The 26841-nt window shown below is 43.1% G+C and overlaps 1 protein-coding gene across 12 annotated transcripts in view; it reads right to left on the bottom strand.

The window, feature by feature from the left end:
* The window catches only part of LOC144314148 (uncharacterized), a 145307-nt gene that overhangs the window by 25078 nt on the left and 93388 nt on the right, over positions 1–26841 (bottom strand). For 7 of the 12 annotated variants that reach the window (XR_013379848.1, XR_013379850.1, XR_013379854.1 and 4 more), the window contains 3 exons: positions 25673–26034; positions 22738–22820; positions 20429–20512 (listed from right to left, as the gene is read on the bottom strand). Coding sequence is in view for 1 of the 12 variants with exons in the window: in XM_077897947.1 (XP_077754073.1) it covers positions 22756–22820 (65 nt within the window). In the remaining 11 variants the exon portion in view is untranslated. Of the gene's footprint in view, positions 1–20102; positions 20513–22737; positions 22821–25672; positions 26035–26841 lie in introns of those variants that run through there. The other 5 variants (XR_013379851.1, XR_013379853.1, XR_013379863.1 and 2 more) reach the window with 2 other exon arrangements.

Here is a 26841-nt window from a genome sequence, read left to right as displayed (position 1 = left end):
GTGGATTTTAAAATTTATGTTCTTTCCCCCTCCCTCCAAAGCTTTCTTCTTTTTAAAAACAAAAGAGAAAAGTGCCTTTTTTGAAACCATTTATGGCTTTTGGCAGAGATAGAGGTTTTTTTGTTTTTTTTTTTAAAGGCACACAGCCCTATTGAAAGAGCTCACCACCTCACCCTCTGCCAACCAGGGTGGCAGGACCAGCAGGTGCTTCTATCAGAAATGCTGATGTGTATCACTAGAGGGAGGCTGCCGAGTCCAAGAAATGGGCTGTAGGGTCCCAATGAGGTTGATTTTCAGGAGAGGAAGAATGGAGAGGACAAGCTGAAGGAGTAAGCTTGAGTCTGTTCAACTTTCTTTCCTGCTTTCTCAGAGAGCATAAGGTTTAATCTTCAGGTGAGTAATATGACAGTAAAAGGCATGATAAATAAGTTGTTTGCAAAATGCATTCTAGGCACTTAGGAGACCCATGGCTACATCTGCCCACTGCAAGGTCGTCTTAGGCCAGACAGGGAAAATTGTCCCCAGCGGCTGTCCCCACAATTATGGTCCACCTCTTCATCCTCCATCACCAGCCATGGCCACCCAGCTATTCCAAAGTCCTCAGCCTGTCCAGCACAATAGCAATGAGAGTTCCCTCTGGTGGGGCTTTGTTCTGGGCCTTTCTATCTGGACAGATTTTATTTGGGGGAAGAAGCCAAGGAGGAGAGGCCTGAGATACTAGACATCAGCTGAGCATAAAATGTTAATACTTTCCTTACCTCACACATCTGATTCTCCAGTTTGCACATGCTTTTTTCTGTATATCCTTTGAAGCTCTTTGAAGACAAAGAAGCTCTCTATCCTTTGCCCAGAAAAGTTCCACATGCAAAGAGGTCCTTTCAAGTGAGCTTTTAATCACACCAGAGACAAGTTTGCCCTGTAGTTTCCTGTATGTGGCTGGCATACTGCAGACCATGTTATTCTCAAATTGAAGATGTTATTTCCCAATACCTGAAGATTATGTGTCTAGATATCTTAGAATAGAAAGGATGTGCTGATAACCATATTAAAATCATAAAAGTATTATTATGTTTTTCAAGGTAGAGTCAGGTTTAGTTAATCAGAATTGGTTTGCAAGATTCCATTTGTTTCTGTGTTTAAAATAGTGTCAGGTTGACAAGTCTTTTGTTCTCTCACTATCACATTGGCTTCTATTCTAATCTGTGTGATACCAGGACAATACAGATAAGCTAAACGTGGTTTAATCAGTTCTGACTCTTCTGATCTGACTGATATTTTTGCATGGATTTTGATTAATCAGAAATGTATAGAATATTCATGCCTCATCCCATAGTTATGACAGGTGCAGACTTTGCTTTTCATATGTTCAGAATGATGCCACAATTCAAAGTGCCCCTTTCATCTGACACACTACTAATTGAATGATTTCTTTTATTTTTTGAAATAATGGAATAGCCTGTTGGCTTTATACTTTTGAAATAGGAAATGGGAAATGTGGTTTAGAAAAGCTTCTGTGAAGTGTTATCAAGGGCAAATAAATTTGTAATAACGTAATTCATGTGCTCTCTCAACACAAGAGAATTTCTGAAGATTTTATTGACTTGATAAGGAGAATAATGAAAAAATATCCAAAATGGATTCTATAGCAAATATCAAACAATTCAAATAAGTATAGGAGGTAGAAAAATATAGGAGGGAGTGCATTTTTCAGTTTTCCATTAGGACCTTCAATTCCAAATCCCTAAAAACACTGCCACAAGGAAGGGTAGATGCATGGGTGGACAGAAGGGCAGATTTCTAGTTGTCTCATCAAAAGCAAACAGACACTTTCTGCTCCATCTGGGGATGCAGAAAGCTGGAAAGAGTATCATGCTCATTCTTACAAAAATAGTAACAGCAGCAAACACAGCAACTATATACATGCACACAAACAGATAAACAGCAAATCCATATCTTCTATTTACCCTGTCAGAGAGGTAGGGAATGACAGGTGCTTACAGAGAAGAGGTGAGAACTTTTTCTTACCTGGGATACATGCATCTGGACACCAGTAAGAAGAGCTTAGCTAAAGTTAACAAACCAGTGAAGACTGAGCATATGTAAGCAAAGTCTAAATATGGGTGAGTAATGCACAGAAAACAGGACTGCCAAGGGCTTTAGATTTTTACCCACTTGTAAACTTTTCTATTAACCTCCCCAAGTGCTCACAAGAAAATAATGGTGAGGGTCTTAAGAAAGCATCCTTTGAAGTGCACGCTTGCAGTAGTCCACGGCAGGGCTGTGGGAAAGGGAGGACCCCCTTCTCCCCAATCCTTCCCCTACCTCCCCTATGGAACATAAATTTTATATTTTAGGAAGATGGACAGCAGACATGGTCGCTCTTTGCTACTGGTGAAAACCCACTGCAGCTGGAGAAAAAAATAGAAAAACTGAATCTTCTAAACTCAAGGAAGAGGCAGAAGGACTCAGAAAGAAGTGAAAACCCATGAGATTTAGGGGCACGGTGACTATGCAAGTCTGACATATTATCTGAACATTAGAAGTCCCTGTCAAATCACCAAGCTAACATATGTCAAGTGACAGTGGCTTCTGCAGGGATAATTGCAATAGTGTGGAAAGAGACTATCTCTGAGGTGCAGCAAAAATGGATGACCTAATGCTAAGGGTAAGGCAGCCATTGAGAAAAGCCCCATGATGAACCAGCTCCCGTCCTACACACATGTCATCACTAGAGGCATTTGAAGCATGTGGTGCACTGTGGGTAGCCACAGCAACAATAAACCCTAAACACAACTCGCATCCTTATTGGATTCATTTAAAACTGCAGAGTAAAGGACTAGTATAAGAAAATTAGGCCCATTTTTAACATAAGATTACTTCTCTCAGTCTCTACTGTTCCATACAAGATGTCCAGCTCTCAACAAGAAGTTATGAAGCAGGTTAAAAAAAATACGGAAAACAGCACACTGCAAAGAGACAAAGCAAACAACAGAGCCAAACTCAGATAGGACACAGATGTTGGAACTTTTGGACAAGGAATTCAATATAACTATGATTAATATCTTAAAGACTCTAATAAGATGGGAGGACAGTATGCAGGATAAGATGGGTAATTTCAGCAAAGAAATGAAAACTATACACAGAAGTCACATAAAAATGCTTAAGTGGAAAAAGTATAGTGACAGCTTTCAGTATCACCTTCAAGAGCCTCATCAGTAGACTCAACACAGCTGAAGGAAGAATCAGTGAACCTCAAGACATGTCAACATGAATTAAAAAAACCTAAAACACAAAGAGTAAAACTACTGCTAAGTAAACAAATAGAACAGAGCATCTAAGAGCTGGGGAACAACAAAGATCTAGCATAGGTATACTTAGAATCCCAGCAAGAGAAGAGAGGAAAAGAGAAAAGAAATAGTGGCTGAAAGTTTTCCAAAATTAATGACAAGTATCAAATCACAAATTTAAGAAAATCCAAGAAGACTAAGCAAAAGAAATCCTAAACACCTACACACGCTCTCTACCAGCATCATATTCAAGGTGCTCAAAACCAAGGGAGGTGGGGGAAGAAATCTTAAAGGCAACTAGAGAAAAAAAATATCATAGAGATAGACAAAGATAAGAATTACAATAGACTTCTTGTCAGAAGTTATACAATCCAAAAGACAGTGAAAGGACAATAGCACCAAAAGGAAAAAAAGAAACTGTCAAATTCAGAATTTTACCCCTGTAAAAAAATATCTTCTAAAAATGAAGGAAGAATAAAGAATTTACCAGAGAAATAAAAACATTATATTTATTTTCATCATATGTGCCCTGCAGGAAATGTTTTTAAAAGGTCTTCAGGCAAAGGAATATGCTATCTGACAAAAACTTAGATTTATATAAAATTAAGAACTGTGGTACAGGATAAATTCCCATTTTCACTTTTAGCTTCTCCAAGAGATGACAGAGTATATAAAACAAAAAAAAATCATAATTTGATTCTCAAAATGAATGCAGAATTTTCTTGGCCAGATCCAACATCCATCCATCCATCCATCCATGATTAAGACCTCTCAGGAATCTAGGAATAGAGAGGAACTCTCTTAAGATAAAAGGCATTTACTGGGAGCCCACAGCTAACATTATTATATATGGAGACTGATTGCTTTCCTCCTATGGTGGGGAACATGCAGGAATTTCTTCTCTTACCACTCTCATTTAACATTTTTCTAGAAGTCCCAGTCAGGGCCATAAGGTAATAAGAAATAAAGGCATACGGATTGAAAAAGAAGAGATAAAATTCTGTCACAGATGATAAAATCGCCTATTATGAAATTCCAAAGAATCTACAAAGAGGTCCTAGAACCAAGAGGTCATTTCAGCAAGGCCACAAGATCCATGGTTAATATGCAAAAACAATTGCATTTTTATACATAAATAATACAAATTAGAATATGAAATTAAAAAACAACAATATCATTTACAATTAGTTCCAAGTGCAGGATCCATATCTTTTTCTGTTTTTAAATATTTTATTTATTTATTCATGAGAGACAGAGACAGAGAGAGAGGTAGAGACACAGGCAGAGGAAGAAGCAGGCTCCATACACGGAGCCTGATGTGGGACTTGATCCTGGGACTCCAGGATCATGCCCTGGGCTGAAGGCAGGCGCCCAACTGCTGAGCCACCCAGGGATCCTCAGGATCCATATCTTTAAAAAGCTACTGATGAGAGAAATCAAAGAAATCTAAATAAATGGAGAGATATACTGTGTTCATGGATTGACTCAGTATAGCTAATATGTCAATTCTCCCCATGTTGGTCAAGGGAATCAAAGAAATCCCAGTGAAAATACCAGGAGGATGTTTTATTGATATTGTTAAGTTGTTTATGATATTTATGTGAAAGAAGAAAGCACCAAGAATAACCAAAACAATTTGGATAAAGAAGAACAAGGTTGCAGGACTGGCAATTTCAAGAATTACTAGAATTTCAAGAATTACTAGAAAGCTATGGTAATTAAGACGGTGAGTCATTGGCAAAAGGATAGACACATAGATGAGTGCAACAGAAGAAAGATTCCAGAAGCAGACTCACACATAGGTAAGAACTGATTTTGTACAAAGGTACAAGAGGAAATGATACTATCAAGAGGAAATGATAGTCTTTTTGAGAAACAATGCTGGATGTCCCTGTGCAAAAACAATTTTACCTTGACCCATATTTCATATCTATTACAAAACTTAACTCAAAGTGGACCACTGACCCACAGATAATATGTAAATCTATAGAATTATAAATGATAAATCTATAAATCCTAGAAGACAAGGGAGTCAAATCTAGGTCAGACTATACTTGGTGAGTAGTGGTTAGATTATGCAAGATTTTAAGTTCCTCTCCTATCCCTGGATTATCAATATCCCAAGCCTCCATCAAGTACCTGCTCACTGAGTGCAAAATCCACATGCAGAACTGACACTCAGTGGCCCCCCAGCAAATGCGGGTCACCACGAGTGTGTGTTGAACAGATTCCTTCTATTGTCCATCTTCTCCTCCACATCTGTGCAATTCCACTTTGCTACAAGGTTCTCATTCTACGCGCTACAAGTATATCACAACAGACCTAAACACATGGCTTTTCTCAGTTGGCTCTTGCTTCAGTCCAATTTTCCTTCTTTGGGGACCCCTTTGTGTCGTCTCTGGCAGATCAGTGTTCACACCATGTCCTGATTTAGTGTAACCTGCAATTTTGATGAACACACAGAAAGATTCACTCCCTCTTCCAAATTAATGATGAAAGCGTTAAATAAGGCCATCCCCGACAGCCATCTCTGTACCTTCCTACAACCAGATACTCTGCAATTTATCAGGAACCTTTCCTTGTGATCTTGTAGCTAATTTTGCAAATAAAATTTCCTGAGACATATCAAATCTTTACCAACATAAGATATATTACATCTCTTGCATTTCCCCTTCATCTATTCATAACTCTGTCAAAAAAAAAAAAAAAGCTATTGTGCTGGCATGATTTGTTTCTTTGAAGCCTAAGCCACTTATTGTTCCTGATATCATCACCTTCCTGCTACTTAACCACACACACACACACACACACACACGCACGCACACGCACACACACAATTATTACAGCTGGAACTGATGTTTACAGGGCGATAATTGCCTGTATCTTTCTTTTCTTCCTTCGCACTTTGAAAAGCAGACTATGTTTCATATTCACAATGGTCCATTCATCTCCTAATTTTCCTGATTCTACGCCAAGTGCTCAGCCTGATTTTCTATGATTACTAAGTGAATCTTACCAGGAGGTCCATCCCCTGGATCTTGAACTACATCCTGAGTAATACAGGCCAATGTCAAGAAAGTTCCCTCCCCCTCACCATATGAGGGGAAAAGCACCTTGCAGGCTCCAAAAGGAAAGCACAGGGATGCGGGGTTCTGCGATTGGTGGAAATATTTTGGTCTTGGGGAGTTCCTATGGAGACATGGGGTTTTAAGAAATGATACAAATTATAGGAATTACAGAAATCAGTCAAGAACAGAAGTTCTACCTTGTGGCCTAAAATACATTTGAGAAATCTGGCCATCTTAGTCCCGTAAATATTTGACTTCTTCTGGTGTCTTGTCTTTTTTAAGCAAAGAAATTGACAGTTATGGAAAGTCTATCCTGGGGCAGACATTCTTTTAGCTCCCATTTAGTCCACATAACAACCCTTAATATATATTTTATTGTCCCCACTGATGGATGACGTGGAGTCTGTGGTTACGTGGTTATGCCTCAGGCCACAGGGCAAAGGATGGATCGGGGGTGCATATGCAGTCTTTGTAACCTCCGAGGCCTGTCATGCTACACAATCCATACTGTTATTCATTTTGCAGAAAATCATTCTGTGACTGTAGACAAGTCTTTGAACTACTCTGACCCCAGTTTCCTCACCTGTGGAAAGGAGAGGTCGTACTAGCTCAGGGCTAGGATCTCCCTGCCAGTTCTAACAGCCTTAAAGAATTTGACCTCAGGGCAAGAGAAGACCTCACTGTATTTCCTATAGGGAAATACTAATTTTAAAAATAGAAAAATAATAGAGAGAAAGCAATAGGAGGTGGAATAGTATTGGCCTGAGTAAATGTGCATGCAGTTAATGAGCATTCAGAGAGCTTAGCAGCAAGAGGCAATTTTATCATTTTAGGATGCATGAGGAACTGAAGTTTCCATTAAAGTTGCTTCAGACATCCAAACAGGAAAGATGGGAAATGCTGAGATTTAAAAAGTCTATGACTTCTAGGGCACCTGGGTGCTCAGTCATGATCCCAGTGTCCTGCTTCTCCCTCTGCCTATGTCTCTGCCTCTCTCTGTGTCTCTCATGAATAAATAAATGAAATCTTAAAAAAAAAAAAGTCTGTGAGTTCTGAGCTCCTGACTCCAACTGGAGTTGCAGAGCTTCACTAGGTAATCCAAGAAACCTCCAAAGACAGTGTTGTACCAAGTAAGGCCAACCCCCTGAAGAGCATAATTCCATTTACTGATATTTCCAGAAATCTCCATTACTTAAACTATTTAAATTACTAGTATGCCCTTCTTTTCTGTTCTATATCCCTGTCCCCTACCTTTACACATAGTGGAAAAGATGCCTTTTCACATAATTTAGTATTTTCGATGGACAGAAAAGTCACCTAAAGTTACAAGAGGTGCTATTACTCATATGATTTGCTTTCAGGAATTATTATGTCCCAATGTGTAGCTTCTAAAACATTATCATACTTTAAAGAATTCAATCGGGACAACTTAAAAATGCTCTAGTATTTCCTTGGGGTGAAGTCAGGCTACCTCTCGTAAAACCCTCTCACGGACCAAGTACTTTAGGCAAGTGCTCCTCTCTTGACAGCTTGGGAACAATGAAATCTTCTAAAACAGACCTGTGTGCATTTTTGGATGGTAGGTGAGGAATGGAGAAATGTGGGTTAGCTGGTAAAAACTCAAGGCCAAAGGACTGCTTCAATCATATTGTAAAACTGTATGTATTTAAAAAATTGAGATTCAAGTTATTTTCTGACTTGATTGAACCAGAAACTCTCAGCAAGAGCTTGATTTCCAGCCCATTATCCAGACCAAAGAGGTTTGGATGAGCTTCTGTTAAGTATGCAATTCTTAAGTCCTCTGAATTCTGCTCATCAACAGTAAAGGCGTGTTGCAGATGGCAAGCAGAGGAGCTTTTGTGTCCTCTCGTTTCCACCGTCTGGGCCATCAGCTAGCAGGCCGTGGCATTCTAATACACAGTGCCAGCCCAGCACCCTTCCCGGAATGGCTCCTTTGCTACCGCCTGTGGTTACTTCTCTGGGCTGGGAGTAGAGGGGGATGGCAAATCCAGCCTAACAAATGCCACTGCATTCATACTACGTAAAGTGTCTCACAAAATGCTGAGCTACAGAACACAGCACAGTGCCTGTGGCTCTGGTGGCTGTTGACACTGACGAGTGCTGCAAGCCCGTACTGGGAGGCCAGGCCCCCTCACCTCTGTTTCTCGCCAGGCTCTGGGCTGACACACGTGAGGGCTCCCGTCCACGAAAAGCCCCCAGAGACCCCTGCCACAGCCCGTGCTCTCGCCATACTCCCGTCTTGAGACGCCTCCTCAGGTGCTACCCCAGTCCAGGCAGCTCACCAGGCCTGTTACTCATGCAAGTGTGGGCACTGAGGACCCCTTTGCCAGCAAAATGAAATAGTTCTAATTCCCCTGTCCCCCAATTCCTGAACCTAGAGGGTCAGGAGCACTTAGGTGGATGCTTTTTACCCCGACCCCCCCGAGCCTCAAAATGCACATAGTTCTTAGCTCAGGCCTAAGGGTGATTTGTGCTTTATGAACAGAATGGCTAAGGTGTTGGTGTTCAATATAAATACATCTTAAATTGTAGATAGGATGGCTTTTTTATGAAAAGGTTTGGGAAGCTACAGCTCTGTAGAATGTGCAGATAGTTTCAGTGTGTGTATGTGTGTGTAGCACACGTTATACATGCTCTTTTATAAAAATTATAGAATTGAGAGATACCAATAGAAATAAGAATGAAAATGACCCCAAATCCCACCATTCAAAGTCCATTTAATTGTTCACCTTCCAGACTCTTTTGGTTATCCATACATATGCATCTAAATTAAAAATGTAGACATTCTATATTAAAGTAGGGCCATATTTTACATACTGATTTTATTCCACTCAATAATATCGTAACTCTCTTGCATGTCTCTCTTTCTGCTCTATAGACATATCTTTTTATTTTTATTCCAAATGACTATGAATAGTATCATTTACTTATCAATTTCCTAATATCAGACAGTGTATTTTAATTTTTTATTCATAAACGCGACCTGAATGTCTCAGGCTGAGCTAGCCAGTGAGCACAAACGTAGTCTCAGTAACATAAACTCCAATTTAAAAACTCTAAGGCCCCAACTCCCATCTTTTTTAGAGTCTTCCCCCTTAAATATTTCCAAGAGCACTCAGGGGTATTTATGTGTGTCAGTGGGTCATTCCTGGCATTATTTGCTCCCACGGCCAGCCAGGCCAAGGTGATACCTCCCACATGGCACAGTCGCACCGGAGTGCCCTTTAGGCTGGAACTTTGAGTCTCTTGTTGCACCACCTCACCACCATGTTCTAAAGATTGGCTATTCCAAATGTTGGCACAACCAAAATACCATTACTGTACTTTAAAACTGATGATCTTTATTGCTTTTACTACCCCTATGAAGTGAGAAGGAAAACATCTTTGACAAGCTCAGCTTGGGTCCCGCAGCAAGGCTGCTCCAAGCCCAGTATGTCCTGTGTTGAGCTACACACTCAATCATTCTCACATAGTTTCTTCCTCTGAGTGCCAACCACATCTCCCTGGTAGTGGTAGGATGGCCAACTATCCAGTTTGCTGGGACTTTTCTGATTTTAGCACTGGAAGTCCCAGGCCCCAGGAAACTCCTCAATCCCAGGCAAGCCAGAATGATCATCACCAGCGGGAGGATCAGTTCCAGTGCTGATATCAGCTAACATGCTGTGTTCCAAACCACTGGTTCCTTCTAATGATGAGGTCCTGCTGCTAAGCCTAGCTTGCTTCCTCCTTTATTCGTCTGAGCTCTCCCCCCCATCTGATTTCCACTGGGGCCGCATTTACCAGACATGCCTGTATATGCTTTAATCTCAAAAAAAAAATAGTTTCAATTATTTTATCATCAAGGGGCCCTTCAGCTCCTCACTTAGCCTACGCTCAGCCTCTTAAACCAGTGGATGCAGATGCATATGGTGGGAGAGACATTGCCTGACCCCACTCAGCAGAAACTCCAGAACCCCATTGCTTTCACCTAAACTGCACTCTGATGAACATCTTATACTCAGAGCTCAAAGTATGAATCTGACTGTTTCTTTTGGATAAATCCCCTTTTTGGTTTTTGATTCGTGTTGCTGGAGTGTCCCCCAGAAAGTCTATTCCAGTGTACTTTGGGGGGTTTATTTTTTTAAACCATGAGACTTTATGTCCAGAATGGAAAGAAACTCTGACCTGTTTATAGGCTAACGGAGTACATTCCATGCCACAAAGTACTTGCCAGATGGGGAAGGGAGAGAATATAAACGACGGCTGGGGAAGAAGAGATCTGGAGTTGCCTGAAAGGATCTGAAGCTTTAAAAAGCCCCTCTACCCAGAGCCTTGTGGGTCCTTTACAGCACCTTCCCTGAGAATATCTACGTGGTCCACCTAGCACAATGTTTCCTCTTTCACTCAGGGCCAAATTCCTGCAGACTGTCCAGGCAGACCCCAGCCAGGGAATCCACGATTGGAAGGAAAGCAGAGGCTGGGAAAATTCTACTCTGACTCGCTCTCTCTTCTTGTTTGATTTCCACAGAATCTAAGGCTTTTGGTTCCCAGGAAGTAAAAATGAGAAACCCATATCCGGGTCACCATTAGCAAAATGACGTAGTCATCAACTTAGTTGCAGAAGAGTCTAAGTTGGGATGGAGATTGTGCCTGGAATGAAGTTCTAGAAATAATGTGGGAGCCTGGTCGGGGTAGCTGACAAGGCTTTGTGCATCATGCAATCCCTGGTTACCAGGCTTCCAGGCTGCCAAGGCCCAGCTCCCAGGGTTGGCTTGGAGGGTCGGCTTGGCATCTGCTGGCTGCAGGCAGGGAAGGTGAGAGCTGGGAGCATGGAGCATGTCAAGAGTATTTACCCCATAAGGTAAACTCAGTTACATACTCTGGGATGAGAAACACAGGACCTGTGTACCAAGGGCCTGTTTTAAATCCAAAAAGAGAAATGCAAAGTATTCAAAATAAAGAGGACGCCACGTCTGCATGAGCAATCTGTAATTCTCCTCGTGCGAAAGTTACTGGCAATGATGTGCTCCTCACCGGGGCAGTATGGGAAGCAAACCAATATGGCCATCAGATCTGATTTAAATGCTTAGTGGCTAAATAGACACATATTTACATAATTAACCATCGAAATGAACACAAATAAAACACCCAATTCCCTCAGCTCTCCAGCAGAGTCCAGAGCAGACAGATGGTTCTGATCTTGGTCCTAACTGACCAAGGGTTTCCAACCAGGAACAGGCTCCCAAGATACTCCCACTTTGCTCATTCAAGTCATTTCCCCGACTTGCCTGCCAGGGCTTGCATGAACAACAAAGTACAAAAACATCCCTGCACTGAAGATCACGGCCGAGACACTGTGTCTATCCGGGAGCCTGACTCTGCTATGTCTCTGAAGGGGAAATATTCCAGCAGAAACGACAGGAAGCTTGCTTGGTTGCTAGCCCTTGGACGGCAGTTGTCCAATTGCTACCCCGTTGTGAGCATCAGCCTTCTGGCTCTCAAACTTAGGAGCTTGAACCTAAGTTGTCTCCCCAGATCGTTCCTTCTCTAACACTATCAGCAGAAAGCTCTCACCAAATAAATGAGCTGGGAGCAGGAGCACCTGCCTCATGCACATGTTGCGACTGCTAATGATATAACGGGTATAAAACCAACGTGCGGCACATGGTAAACATGGAATAAAAGGCAGTTATCTAGAACATTTAATGAATTTGGTTGATCTTGGTTGGTGGCATAGCATGTGGTAGGAAAGGTTCATTTTTATGGCTTTTCCAGGCTTCACATTTCATCGTAACACAAACCTAATTCCAGTGAAAGCAACCGGAGAGCTCACAAAGCCTTTCCAATGGCTTCTACCAACCTGGGGATTTAACAACATTAAGAGGGGGCTATTTAGACAGTTTAAGGCTACATATTTGCAGATGGGATTTTAAAGGCAAAAGCCCATTTGTGACCCTAAGGTGTTTAAACAGCCCTGCAATTTGATCTCAGATTCCCCCAGCACTGTCCTAACTCCTCCGGCCTCGGCCTCCCCTCCGCCAAGGCAAGCCCAACTTCCAGGACCACCTGTCAGCTGCCCTAGAGGCTGGGGCTTTGTGGGACGCCCAGCTGTAACCCGATCTCCACAACTGCTCCAGGGATGCTGCAGCTGCCACACAATTTGTAAGTTTTACGGTGTTGTACGGTGGCTGGGGTTCAATGGCATGCCTCTGGAAAGCTTCCATTCATTCATTTGCTCATTCACCGAAACATGTTGAGCGCTTACTAAGGGCCAGGCCCTGTGCTAACTAATAACTAAGCACTGGGAATTAGAAAGCGAGTAAAATAGGGCCTCTGTCTTTCGGGGCTCACAGATTAGTGCAGGCGCAGACAGACAAAGACGTATTACAGCTTAGCATCATGCTACAAGACTAGAAAGCAATGTACACCTGAGAGAAAGAAAATTCACCACCCACAGTGCATGCACGGAGGAAGGGACGATTTCCCACAGGAGGGCTATGTGAGTGGTCTGTTAAACATTTCTCTTGGCTGTGCCACCAAATCCTCTTCTAGTCCCCATGTCATAGTCAAGCAAGTTCCCAGTTATTCAGCTCATCTCTGTAGCCAGCCTCCCACCCCGCCCCCGCCCCCCAACACACACAGAGGCACCTAAATTGGACGTGAAATCCTCCTATTTCTTCTTCTGTCTGCCTTCTCCGTCCCACATCCTTGGTCCAAACCGTAATCTCTGCACATGTGAACTCCTGTCTCCCCATTAGCTCCCCTTCATCCAGCCTGTGGGGGTCCCCTCTCTTCTATTGGACACACATCATCTAGAATCATCTCCCTCCAGTGTCACTTAGATCACATCGCTCTCCTCTTCACACACCCATAAAAATTCCCAGCTGCCTCCCAAATCAGATTAAAACTCCTCCTGTCCTGGGCTTCAAAGCCCACTACCAATTAGCCCTGCTTTACCTAACTGCCATCCTGCCTGCTGAGCTCAGGTTGGCACGCTCCGCTCTAGCCAGGCAAAACCCTTCCACCTGCCTCTTTCTGCTTGCACCGGTGTCCCTAAGCACGGGGCTGAGATCACGTGTGTGGGCACACACTGGCAGTGTGAGTGTGTGCAAGTGTGCGTGTGAGGGGGGGACTGCAGGGGTGGGAAGAGGAGACGAGGAAAGCCAACTCTCCCTCAATACTCTGTTATAGGGGAAAGCTTTACAACATGAGCACCAAGGGTGGAGATGAGAGAAACACCGAGGAGAGAGTGGCGTGGATGGTTGTTAAACGGGGAGGGCTGCTGACCAGTGTCCTGATGCTGGCTGTGGGCAGCTGAAAGGGTAAGCAGGCCAAGACCCAGTGCTGCTCTAAACCCTGCCTTCCTTCCGTGCAGCCCTGCCTTATTTTTCCTAGATTCATCTCTCGAGTTCCTTCGACCTAAAAAATGAATCAGGACCTTCCCTATGATTAAAGCCCCTTCACAGCTGCTTCTCACAGTAGGATATAGCTTTCATGCTTTACTCCGATGGCCATGGTCTGACTCAGCTTCCTTCTCTAATGTCATCTCCTACCATTTTCCTTACTATGCTCTAGATGTTCCGGTTGTCCTTCCAGGCTCGGGAATATTCCCCTTCTCTCACTGCAGGCCTTTGCACATGCTGGTCCCTCTACCGGACACCTTCTTGATCACATTCCTCACTTAACTGACCCTTTTCATTATTCAGGTCTCAGCTTCCATATCCCCTTCCCTGCCTGCCTTCACTAAAATTCCCTAGGACAATACTCTCTGTCCATTCCTTTCACAGTTCTAGTTATGGTGTATAAATCTCCATGTAAGAACTCATTTTCTTGTAAATCGGCCACCTCCACTAGCAGGTTGTAAGTTCCCTGAAACCATTCATCTTGTTCACTGCTGTGCTCCTACAAAAGGCCTGGCACAGGGTCGGAGCTAACACCTTACTTACCCAGCATTATCTGGATTTCTCCAAAGCATAGGCACTCTGTGGTTGGTCCAATGTTTGGTGAAGAGGAAACACTCTGGCCTTCTATATAGCTTCCCGCTAAAATGTCTCACACACCTGATCCACCAGGCCAGTATATCTTGCCTTTCAAAAATCTGTCCAAGAATCTTCTATTTCTATAACACATTTCCTAACTGGCCCTTCTTGTGTCTTGCTCAGGATTTACGAACTGAAATACCTACCGATCCTGGCAAGTAATTGAGAGAGAAGGGCCAGGTGCAGGGGAAGAGGGAGAGCTGGGGACCCTGGTTAACCACCATGCTTATGTCCCGTATAAAGAGAGACAGTCCCTGCTCAACTCTAGTCAGTGCTAATATGCAGGAAAAGCAGGCCCCACATTGTTAGATTTTCCAATTTTTCCAAAAAAGCTCTAAAAAAAAAATCTGAATTTCCATATGACACATCCAGATTTTTAAAACATGTAGAGGCATATTTCTGCAATTCCTATCAGCCTGATGGTCAACTTCTGCTCTCTTTCAAGGAAGCTGCTTGGCACTCGGGTCCTTATGTCGAGGGCACGCTTAGCATTGCTGAGTCTTCTTCTGGGTCCTCTAGCCAGCGACAGGCTTCTCCTGGAGCAGAAGTTATGCCTTTGCCTTCCTTACAATCCCTCCCAAGCACCTCGTGAGCACTGCACACTGTTCTCCCTGTCAGTGCGGGTGCCTAACAAAGCGTTTCTTACAAAGGCAGCAACCTGCTTCGCAGTTTTGTGAACAGAAGCGTTGCCTATTACGCTCGGAAGCGGGCACTTCACACAAGGCTCGTCTGTTTTGTTCATTAGACCTTCATCCCTCCATCAGTGCGAGGGTTACAGACTCTCTCCACTTCATCCATTCTCCTTCTGCCTTAATGTCTTGTTGAATAGTATCCCCACCCTTTGTTCTAAATTCCAATCTCTTTTGTGCTATGATGATAATGTTAACTTTGTAATTGTGCATAAGTCAGCAAACCAGAGTAATGCCTTATTCATCCAGAATCGTCAGGAAATGAGGTGTTCCACATAATTAAATTGTCCAGATAACTAGAACTAACCAACATTTTGAAGATCAACGTTTAAAAAGAGTAAATGGGAACATCCCAAAATGTATTATATACTCTCTTGCCTTATTCATTTTTAAATTATTTTAGATCATTTTTTTTCCAGAAGAGAGACAAAAGAGCAGAAAAGGATAATCCTGTCTTTCTCCCTGCAAGGTCCCAACCTCCGGCTTCCCGTCTCTAACAGATGCTACGTTCCTGCCATTGCCGGGGTATGGGCTATCCCTCTCTCCTCAGATAGTTGTTCTCCCACAAGGTGACATGCTCTGACACAGTATGCACCCTGCTTCTTAAGATCTTACATCTTGGTCATCGCTCTTCATCAATATGTAAAGGGATGCCTCCTTCCACGTGACGGCAGCATCCTGTTCCACTGTGTGGGTGCAGCATTATTTATGGAAGCTGCCCCTACTGATAGGCACCTAGTTGTAGCCAATCTGGTGCCATTATCAAAGACCCCCCCCCAAAGTGCCACAATTATAATCTCTGTTTTTACTCCATGTTGTACCTGTGGGAGTCTATCTGTGGGTTAAATTCCTGGAAGAGAATGCCTGGGTGCAAGAAAGGATGTGTGCATTTGTAATTTGGGGAAGTGCCATTACACTGCCCTTCACAGAGTAGGCGACCGTCACTAAGAGCGGACCTGTTGCTCCACGCTTTCAGCAGCACCATCTGCAACCGAACCCTTCTTTTGAAGTTTTGTCCATCCATGAGCAAAGAATATTAACTCATTTATTAAAAAAATATTTATACTTGGCAATGTGGCTTTTACCCAGTGCCCATTTACGTCTCTTCTAATATGGTTTGGCTTAAATTGGACTTTGATGTTAGGATTGTGATACCTGCTTTCTTATTGTTTTCATTTTCCTTAATAATCTCTGTCCATCCCTTGTTTCAAATTGAGACTCTTTTTTTAAATATAAGTGTCAGGTTCACAGAAAGATTGAACCAGAAGTACAGATTTCCTGTATACCTCATCTCTGCCCCGCCCCCACCCCACCACACAGTTTTCCCTATTATTAACAGCTCACATTAGGGTGGCACATTTGTTAGAATGATTGAAGCTATATGGATACATTATTATTAACTAAGTCGTAGTTAGCTCTTTGTGTTTGCGTTTGATATACACAGAATGTCATGCATCCACCATTACAGCATCATACAGAATAGTTCCACGTCCCTAAAAACTCCTTCTTCTCCACATGTTCATCCTGCCTCACCACTCCTGACCCCTGCTAACCACTGATCTCCTTCCCCATCTCCACAGCTTTGCCTTTCCCATGATGTCATCTAGTTAGAGTCAAAGACTGTGTAGGATTTCAGGTTGGCTTCTTTCCTGTCCTCCATGTCTTTCTATGGCTTCCTAATTTCATTTGAGCCTTGAATATTATTCCATTGTCCAGATGTAGTTTCTTCATCTATTCCTACTGAAGGACATCTTGGTGGCTTCCAATGTGGGGCCACTATGAAGAAAGCTGCTGTAAACATTCACGGGGTGGGTTTTGTGGAGACCTAAGCTTTTTAATTCATGTGGATAAATACCTAGAAGCATGCTTGCTGGATTGTATGGTAAGAGTATGTGTGACTGCTGTTTCCCAAGTGGCCCAACCACTGTGCTTTCCCATCAGCACTGAAGGGCAGCTCCTGTTGCCGTATATCCTTGACAGCATTTCTTCGTGTCGTCACTGTTTTGGATTTTAGCCATTCTCATAGGTGGATAGTAGTATCTCGTTGTTGTTTTAATTTGTAATTCCCCGATGACTTTTGATATCAAATATCTTTTCACACACTCATTTGCTATCTGTATGTCTCCTTTGGTGACATATCTGTTCAGATCTTTTGCCTCCCTTCTAATTGTTGCTTATTTTTTTATTGTCAGATTTTAAGAGTTTTTGGTATATTATGGATATACCTTTACCTGATATCTGTTTTGCAAATATATCCCCCCCAGTCAGTGGTTTTGTCTTTGTTTGCTTTTACTTTGCAGCTTCTTCTCTGAATGAGGTTGAGCGTCTTTTCATATTTTGAGAACTATTTATATTTTTCTTTCTGTGTATCATGCAGTCATATCCTTGCTCTTTTCATGTTCATGGCTAAAGAGACCTAACAAAATCTCACCATTATTTGATAACTGAATCATTGATATGATAACTGATCGCCACACTATACCATCATTGTCCAAGCTGTTTTGCTCTCTTGAGTTTTTCTTTTTTTCCCTGTTTCCTCTTTTCTCCCTAGGTTCTAGGATAAACACCATCACTTTTTGCTTCCCTCAAATGTCTGTCTTTCAAAAATCTCTGCTCCATCTTGTATTTGAGTTTCTGACACTTAGCCAGCAAAATCTGTTATAGTAGCCCAGGAAGCCTGATTCATGAGTCAAGTTCATAGGCCACACAGCACATATACCTTAGATACTTTATTCGGCCATTCAGGAGTCTTTATTGTGTCCTGCTTCTTGGCCTTCTCCAGAATATTAATCATCCAGCAAGTGAATTTCTAGTTCTACCATTCTCTGCTAGGACATTGGAGGGTACTCACAGGCTAGAACCCTGAGTTATGAGGGGAGCCCACGTGCCCCTATGTCACTATACATGAAAATATGATTGCCTTGAACTGGGGAGAGTTTGTTCTCTAACTCTCCAAAACAGCAATATGAACTTCTATTTCTAGAAAACTTTATACAAATGACTTTCCAGGGGGTATTTTCCCGCGGACTCCTGCAGTGAATGCCTGTGCTTGCAGTACATTTCCACGTGGCTTTGCAACTGGAATTTCCCGGGAGCTGCACGGGAAGGGGATCCACTGCTGTGGCAGCTCTGCTCCATCCCATAGATGGCAGTAAACACACTTTTTAGCACTCATCTTCATCTTCCTTGGAATTGGGCTCCTTCAGGGAAAGAAAATGCAGGAACTGTGGAGTAATAATTAGCAAGCAGAATCTAGTCATTTGAAAAATTGGCAAGAAGCCTTATTAAAGGAGGTAATAATAGTCATATTTTGCACTTCTAATGGGGCCTTTTATCTCTAGGCCTCCAAGAGCCTGTCTGAGTCATGTAAAGGAAAAAAACCAAAAAACCCCCCAAAACAGAGCTAGGTCAGAAGTCAAGAAACAAGGGCTCTGTTTGACATTCTGGAAGCCTCTCTCATCTCACAGTGAAGGTAGAGTGTCTCTGATGCATTTAAACACCAGGAATTTATGCCCGTTAGAAAAGGAAAGACAGCAATGTTCTGTAAGATAAACTCTACATTCCCGTTGAATACGGAAAACCTGCCTCTCTCGGAGTTGTTTTTCTGTGAAAATAACAATAGAGCTTTAAATACTTTGCCTCCCATAAACACACGGACAGCATTATTATTCACAGTGAGCTAGACAAATTGAGAAAGAGTTTTTCTATCCTCTTCCGCGTATCAAGGCATAATTATCAGCACATCCTTGTATTTATTCCTATGAGACTGGAAATAAATACTGCTGCTGATGGATATCAGTCCTGTGAACTCAGTATCATTCATTCTTTATCTCTGGCAGTGGTGGTAACAGAAGAAAACGACTCCAAACATGTATACACAGCAAATGCCTTAAATCTACAAGATACGGCTGTCCTCCTTGTCCTGCATTAAACCTGCATCTTCAATTTCCCACACAAACCCCAGATCTATTGAAATCTTGGAACATTAAAATTCTCCTTCATTGTTGTCAAGGTTTAGTAACTTGACAACCAGAAGACAGACTCCCTGACTATTTGAGAGAATGTAGGTTTGGAAATAAAGAACGGCTTTTCCTGGTGCATTAAAATTTGCTTGGAACGGGGCAGGAAGACCACGTTTTATAATAACCATTCTTTGGCTGTGTGACTTTGACTCTGGGCAAGCGAATTAACCTCTCTGAGCATCAATTTCTTCACTGGAGTGATTCTTACCTCACAAGAGTTGGCTTAAAGATTAAATGAAATCATGAACATAAAAGCACTTATTAGCACAACATCTGTCACTTAGTAGGGATTCAATAATTACTGGTCAAAAACAGACACCCATACATACAAACATACATATCTATGAGAGGAGAGAGAGAGAGAGACCCAGATTTCTACTGGGTTTTCCTGAGCCTCAGAGATTTAGGTAAATTGGTTCAAGCCCCCAAAGTTCTGAACCCACCCATCTTCCTTACAATTCCTACAAGTTCATGACCTTATTTCCTCTTCATTTCTTCCAATTCATCTAAATCCAAAGGTTTCAGGTTAATTTAGTGCCTGGCTAGCTATTGCATGAAAAAATCTTGCCCTCTTTCACAATCTGGTAAATTGATCAGAGATTCACGTTTGGGAAGAGATGGGATCGTGTATCTCTCAGCTTCCTGTCATTTTGCTGGCCTCCCCTCCTGTCTTCTAATCCTCCTGAAAGTGCAGGCTTGCCAACTAGGCCTCACACACCTATGCAGCCCCATCTCCGGAAGGTGCAACCCAGGCCTTCCCCACCCTCTCCAACCACCTTTCAGGTGAACAGTTCCATCTGACCAAGTGAATTGTTCCAGCCTCCTTGAAATTCTGGAAAACGTAATTTCTTCCTTCTTCTTATCTTCTGGCTATTAATTCACTGGAAAATTCAGCAGTTAACAATCTCATAGATAATTCTATTTCCTTTATACCATGGAGCAATCTACTCTTACTTGCTTACATGTAAAAACATTCATGTAAAGAAACACAGTAACATTATTTATTTCATACCCTGAGAGACATATAACAAGCTCTCTCAAGGATTACTTAGGGTTTTTTTTTTCCCTTTTAGAATTTTAAATGCATACAAAGTTTTTCCATTCATTATATTCAACTTTTTATGATTTTCTTCTCTACTTAGAAAACTTCATCTTTTCCTGGTGGTCCAGAGTCATCAGCATGCATAACTGTGATGAAGCTCTGCCCTCTGGGGGTATTGATTGGGCTCTACAGGACTATTTGCCCCTGCACTAGCTGACCTCAGCTTCGCGTGTGTTTGGAGTTGCTGTGTCTAGTTGTTGGGGTTTCCCCCATCTCTTTACCTCTTTGTCTCTCTTGCTGTTATTAATGAACATTGTCTCCAGAACTAATTCTTTCCTCTGCAGCTTCCATGGGCAGCTTCCAATCTACAGATTGATGAAAACAAGGCAAACACTAAGGTAGTTTCAAAGTGAAAACCACTGGCATAAAATCCCTTGTATGTATGAACTCTCCTATGAGTGGAGCTTGTGAACCTTGCTGTGTAGACCCCCTTCTAGATATGCTAAGCGGCTCAGTCCTCTTTTTGCTGAACTCTTCTGCTTTCTGACTGGACTTTAGATTATTTAAATCCTATGGAAAATGAGCTGAGAGGAGCAAATGGATTGCTCTATTGTTTTCCCGATGATCTCAGTTTAAAATTCTAGGTCAGTGACATCTGAGGGCTGAGATCCAGTTTATTCCTATGGATACTGTGTACCAGGGGGCACCTGCTCTGACTGGTTGGGGACCCTAGCTAACCCCATTGTAAGCTTTGGTTTACAACTGGTTTGTCAATCTTGAATGTCACCCTGGGTCATACCACTCTAAGACCTAAGGAAGATTCAATATAATGAAAATCTTAAATCAAAATATTTCCTACGAAGGCAAAAAGAATCACCAAGCAGAAGGGCAACCATAAGGCCAGACTATTTTAGGTGATCAGATTAATATTCTCATTATCATGGTGTGTCGTTCAATCTAAGAAAAAAGTTTTTCTGTCTTCATGCCCTCCCTCCTTCTGTCTATCCTTCTTACCTTTCTTCCCTTTCCCCCTTTCTTTATGTATAAATTAGTGATTTTCTTTTTTTACAGATGGCAGGAAAATTTTTTTTTACCAAAATGCTTTCATTTAGGCTGAGACAAACTATTAATAAATGCCAGCAGCAAGGCACTTTTTCCTTTCTAACTTTGAGAGTAAGTATGCTAATTAAAAAAAAAAACTTTAATAACCTGCAGGATTTTCACAGTATGAACAGGTCTCTCCTGAGTTTCACATAGTTAACACTCAAAAATTAAGCCCACCCTACGTTCAGGAAACACTTATGACTCCTCCCTCTTGCTCTGGGGACAAGGATGACCACAAAGGGATACTCCATGACTGTCACCCAAACATCTTCTGGCTCTTGAGGATGATATAGGGTCGCTGGCCACATGAGGTGCTCCGAGTCCCCGCTGTATGTGTATTGTTCCTGAAAAGATCCCCAACTCTTGCAAGTTCTATGTGAATACTCTACATGCTTTTCTCTTAGGCATGATGCTATAGCAACATAGGTAAGAGACAGACTGCCCTGAGTTAAAATTCAGATCTTAGGCAAGTCATTTAACCTCTCTGTACCTCTATGTATTTATCCCTAAAAAATAGATCATTACAGTGTTTACTTCACAGGGTTGGTTTGAAGATACTGGAATGGAGACATACAAAATCCTTAGAAGAGAGCCTGAAAATGGTAGCACTATGTCAGTGTTTTTCAATATCGTGTTCGGAATGTGGATGGAGGCCCTCTAGAATGATTCAGGGTAGCTGTCGTGTGGATTTCTAAGAGCCCGGGTTTGGGAGTCAATCTCATGTGATTCTGACATCTTGGTGGCATGACCTTGAGCAAATTACTCAAGTGCTCTAAGCTTTAGTTTCCTTATCTGTAGATGTGGTTAATTATAACACCTTCCTCATAGGGCTGCTATGGAAATGAAATGCATGTAAGAAAAAAAAAAAAAGAACCCACAGAATGCCTGGCACATAGAAAGTGCTCCATAAATGTTAGCCAAGAAGATGTTAAGGAGGAGGAGGGTGTCAATGACATGATGACTTGTCTACTGAGAATTTTAAAAGGCAATTTCCATACTTCCCTTGGAGGAGTGGGGGAACATGCTCGAGCTGTTGTTTGGGACATAGCTCACATAGTTCTTGCTGGACTTAGCTGGAGGACAGGGAGGAGACTTGGGGGGGCCCCAAATCTTGCAGGCACTTGAGTTGAAACATCTCCAGAATGGAAGCCCAGGGCTCCACCCTGTAGCCTCTGACCAGTAGCAAGGTCCCTAAACCAGGGAGATAAATCGTCCTGGAATGAGACTCAGGTCAAAGAAAACAAGATCCTGGAAGAAACCAGGATTCTACTCTCTGGGTTTTCCTTTAATCAAGCCCATTTTCCTGAAAGAGGCCAGGGGAGGATGACTGGGATGGTTTAGCTTCCATTCCGCACTGTCATTCACCTTGGAACATCTTCCTTCCTTTTCCCTGAAACATTCCTACCTTCCTTTCAAGGCTGTACGTTTGTGATGGAGGTAAGAGAGGTTGGAGAGGCACAGTGGAATTTGGGAAATAGCTGCTTACCTCGGACTCCTGGGATTTCTATCTGCCACATTCACACCACGTGAGTTTTGGCATCCGTGGCGACCTGAAGTCCTCCTCAGTGCCTGGATGGAACAGGATGATAATGAACAGACAATGAGAAGTTTTATAAGAATTTGAAGGTCTGTATCAAGCAACGAAACTGCTTTCCATCTGGTATTGATTATGAAGGTCTCATGGCAAAATGGGAGTTCCCTGAGGATTCGGACCCTGCCTTGCTGGCCTGTGACTGTCACCCCGTGCTCCAAGGCTCACACAGAAGCCATCCCACAGTGCAATGGGGAGGAAGCTCCCTGTCTACCCTGAGCCCCAAACTCGCTCTGCAACTGCCTCCCATCTTCCAAATGCAGCCCTCTCAGGCCATGCAAACCCAGCCCACCACATTTCCTGATATTTTTCCTATCTGCAGACAACTGCCAAACTTCACCAGCCCACCCTCATGTCTTCCCAAAGAGTTCCCCGTCCTTGGCCCACCTCATTTCTCACATACCAGTGTTTCAATTCCCCTTGCTTCTAGTGGCTCCCTACCTCATTCAAGTTCATCAACACTCCGTTTAAAATGCTGCCCACGGACCTGAACTCATTCTCCCCTCCTCCGGCCTGCTGCCCTTCTGCCTTCCCGTCTCTTTGTTAATTGAACCAGCCGTCATTCACACTGGCGACTTCGCGCTCCGTTACTGCACCTCCTCCATCATCTCCCCCAGCCGCCTCCCGTCAGGCACTAAGTCCTATTGATTGTTCCAACTAAATATTGAACAACTATAGTAGGTATTCAGACAGTATGTGGTGAAGGAATATAAATGCATAAAATTCATCACTTTATATTCATTCCTGCTACTTCTGCCTTGAGCCAGAGTTTTGCTTTGCTTTGCTTTTATTTTTAAAAATTTCAAATGTACAGAAAAGTTGAAAGAAACTGGGATGAACATCCATATACTGTTCCCCTAGATTCATCAACTGTTTACATCTTGCCTCGATTTCTTCATTTCTCTTTCTCCCTCCCCAACACACACACACACACACACACACACACATGCACACTTTTAAAAATGTGTTGCCAAACGATTTGAAAGTAATTCGCAGGCATTGTGGCATACCATCTTTAAATACGACAGCACACATCTCTTAAGAAGTAGGAAATTCTCCTTAGGAAACAAGTTATTTCCCACAAATAGTTTTAGGCCCGTGACATCCACAGGATCACATGCAAAAATGCTGAACATATGAGCAACTTTCTGGAAAGGAAATTCACAGCATGGAGCAGAGGCTCAAACCTCTAAACTAATGCATCCCCCACCTCATCTCTTCTTCTTTAACCCAGTAGGCTAACAATCTGGTCAGTTGTGGGTGTTTGGCCACCTCGGACTAGTGATAATCCAGAAGTCACCTAAAATGCATTTAATGGCTTCTTCCTATTGGCTGCATGAGAAAGTTAATGTTTCTTAGCATAACACAGAGAGCTTTCGAGATCTGATTCCGAGGACATTTCCAGTCTCATCTTTCACAGCTCCCCAAAGGGAACTGGCCACATGTCTCCACTCTGGTCATGCTCTGAGCTTCACTTCACCACACCCCCACTTCCTACCCATTTCCCCTCTTGGCAAATTTCTACTTTCCTTTCAAGGCCCAACTCAGCTGCCACCGCCTCTGGGATGTCCTCCTCCCCAGTTGTGTCTGCCTATAATTTGTACAGTCCTATTATTTATCTCATTTTACTACACTGATTGGTTTCCACAGCTTCATGCTCAGTGATGTTATGAAATTCTCGATGTACAAGTAAGGCGATACACAATGAACGATCACACAGCCCATGCTAACTGTGGAGCCTCCCCATCCTCCAGCCACCCGGTCCTCTGAGACACGTTTGCACCCTGACTCCAGTGGGCTTTCCTGGTCTTGGATCCTTGACTTGTCTTCACCAAAGGCTTTTCTATCTCTCCTGTTGTGATGCTCTCAACTCCTCTAATTTTGGCAGATTACCTCATATCCACATCCCTACAGTCCCTTAGCTGTCCAAAGTCAACCGTTTACAAAGACAAGCCTGCATCCAGACATGGTAAAGATTCTATAAGATTTAGAGGGGCACAGACACCAGGAAATGAGTGTCCAGGCACTGAAATACCAGGAACAGAATCAGTTCCAAGGCTTAGTGAAAAAGTACTAAGTCAAACTGCAAGGCTACAGCTACTTGGAATAGAATGCGATGCTATGGAGGGCTGAGCTATAAAAGCTGGCATCAGGAGGGATGACAGGTATGCTGGCTGCACCCCTGCCCTGGGAAGGGAAGGGAAAGCACACGTTTGGGGCTGCGTTCTCTGATTTCTCTCGGGTGACTCCGCTGTGCCTTTCCAACATGGGTACTAATGCTTCTAAGCTAGAAATCAGATCCTCACTTGCAAGATGGTAAGCAGCTGGCCTTTTGGCTGGAGTCCAGGTCTGCAGCCCAGGTAAGACACCTGCATGGTATCACTCAAAGCTCTATTTTGCTTGTGGTCAAGTGGGGCAGGGTGGGGGGTAGGTGACATTCTGCTATGGGTCTATTTGCATGCAGGAGGGGTTGCCCAAGAGGATTCCCAGGAGGGGTCCCAAAGAGGATTCAGAAGAGAGGGGTCGGGACACCCTGCTGAGCCTCTGGCTTCCCCGGGGAACAGCACCCCAGCGGCCACAGGCTGGTGTCGGGAAGCTCAAAGGCTGCTCAGCTACCTGCTAATGTCAAGGCTGACCTCAGCTGGCGCACCCTCCTCCTGCTTCCCTGGCGGGTTGACCCTGTGGGATGCCAGCCTGTCCCATCTGCCTTCAGAAATGTGGCTGCCCCCACTGTGGCTGTCTTCTTCTCCCCCAGCAGGAGCTCCTGGGCCCCCGTGAGTGATGTTTCTGAACAGATTCAATCCCCCATGCTCCAATCGGAATGCATTACCAGGCAGGGCGCGTCAGCTTGGCGATTTGGCTTCAACAATAAATCTCCTTGCTTTCATGAGTTTAAATCAGACTTTAAAACATCACCCTTAATGTTCTTTTAATGCAGTTTTCTTCTGAATGAGTTCCCTTTAGGTCCAGTCCTTGTCATTAATACACTCTCTTGGCAAATGAAGGAGGGCTTCTTCGAGGAAAACTCTGCCAGTTTAGGAAACCAGTTGAATTGCCTTGGTGATGCCAGGAGCCTCTTTTGCATTTTACAAGGACACTTGAGAAAACAAAACTCTCTGACCGTAAATTTAATTTTCTCTTGACAGCCTCAGTGTCTCTGCAGCCCCATAAGTTATCCATTACTTCTTCCTTCTGTAATTAAAAATCAAGGGGGGAAATGTACAGGATTAACAAGTTCTAATTTTCATTGATGAGCTCTAAGAGCTTATCAATAATGGGATCAGAAAAGCCGCTTCGCCTAAGCTCTATTTTTCTAGGGTGTCTGATTTTGATGGAGGATCTCCCTTAGGATAGAAAAGGCTGGCTTTCCAAGGAGCCCCACTGCCAAAGTTGGGAAGAAGGGGCAGGACAGGCCGAGTGAGTCTTCAGCAGGAGTGAATACAAGAGCAGCCTGGGCTCACAACTTTTACAGACTCAGCATTTGGGCTCCAGGGAGCTGATTACACGGAAAGATTAAACAGGCTGTCTTTCACACACATGTTCCTCTTCTATGGATGGCTTCTGCAGAAAAGGAGCTTGCACGTATCTGCTTAGGAGGAAGAAAGATATTTCCAATTAAAAGAATATTGGTGGTAATTCCTTTTGAGTTATACATTTGTAGATACAAATGCTTTATCAGGAGATGGGGACATCCATCCTGTTTATCACCCACAGGGATATAGCTGAGCATGGGTTTCTGCAAGAGACACTGAGCTGATCCATAGCATCTGGGCTGTGTCATTTCAAAAGCTGTGACACACAGGCTCCCAGCGAATGTGACAAGCATTTGACAGGAATGAGCTGTTTAATTGACATGCACAGGTTCCACAAAACTCCCAAACAATCAGGTGCATAAATGATTCAAGCTAGGATTTTTTTTTTTTAACAGAGGGCAAGGGAAGTATAGATACTGTGAAGCAGGAGCCCAGCACCTGGCATTGAGGTTCTTCTGTAGGAGAA

Source organism: Canis aureus, chromosome 5, assembly GCF_053574225.1.
Source record: "Canis aureus isolate CA01 chromosome 5, VMU_Caureus_v.1.0, whole genome shotgun sequence".
Classification (NCBI taxonomy): Eukaryota; Metazoa; Chordata; class Mammalia; order Carnivora; family Canidae; genus Canis; species Canis aureus.
This window is presented reverse-complemented; position numbering and strand designations above follow the sequence as displayed.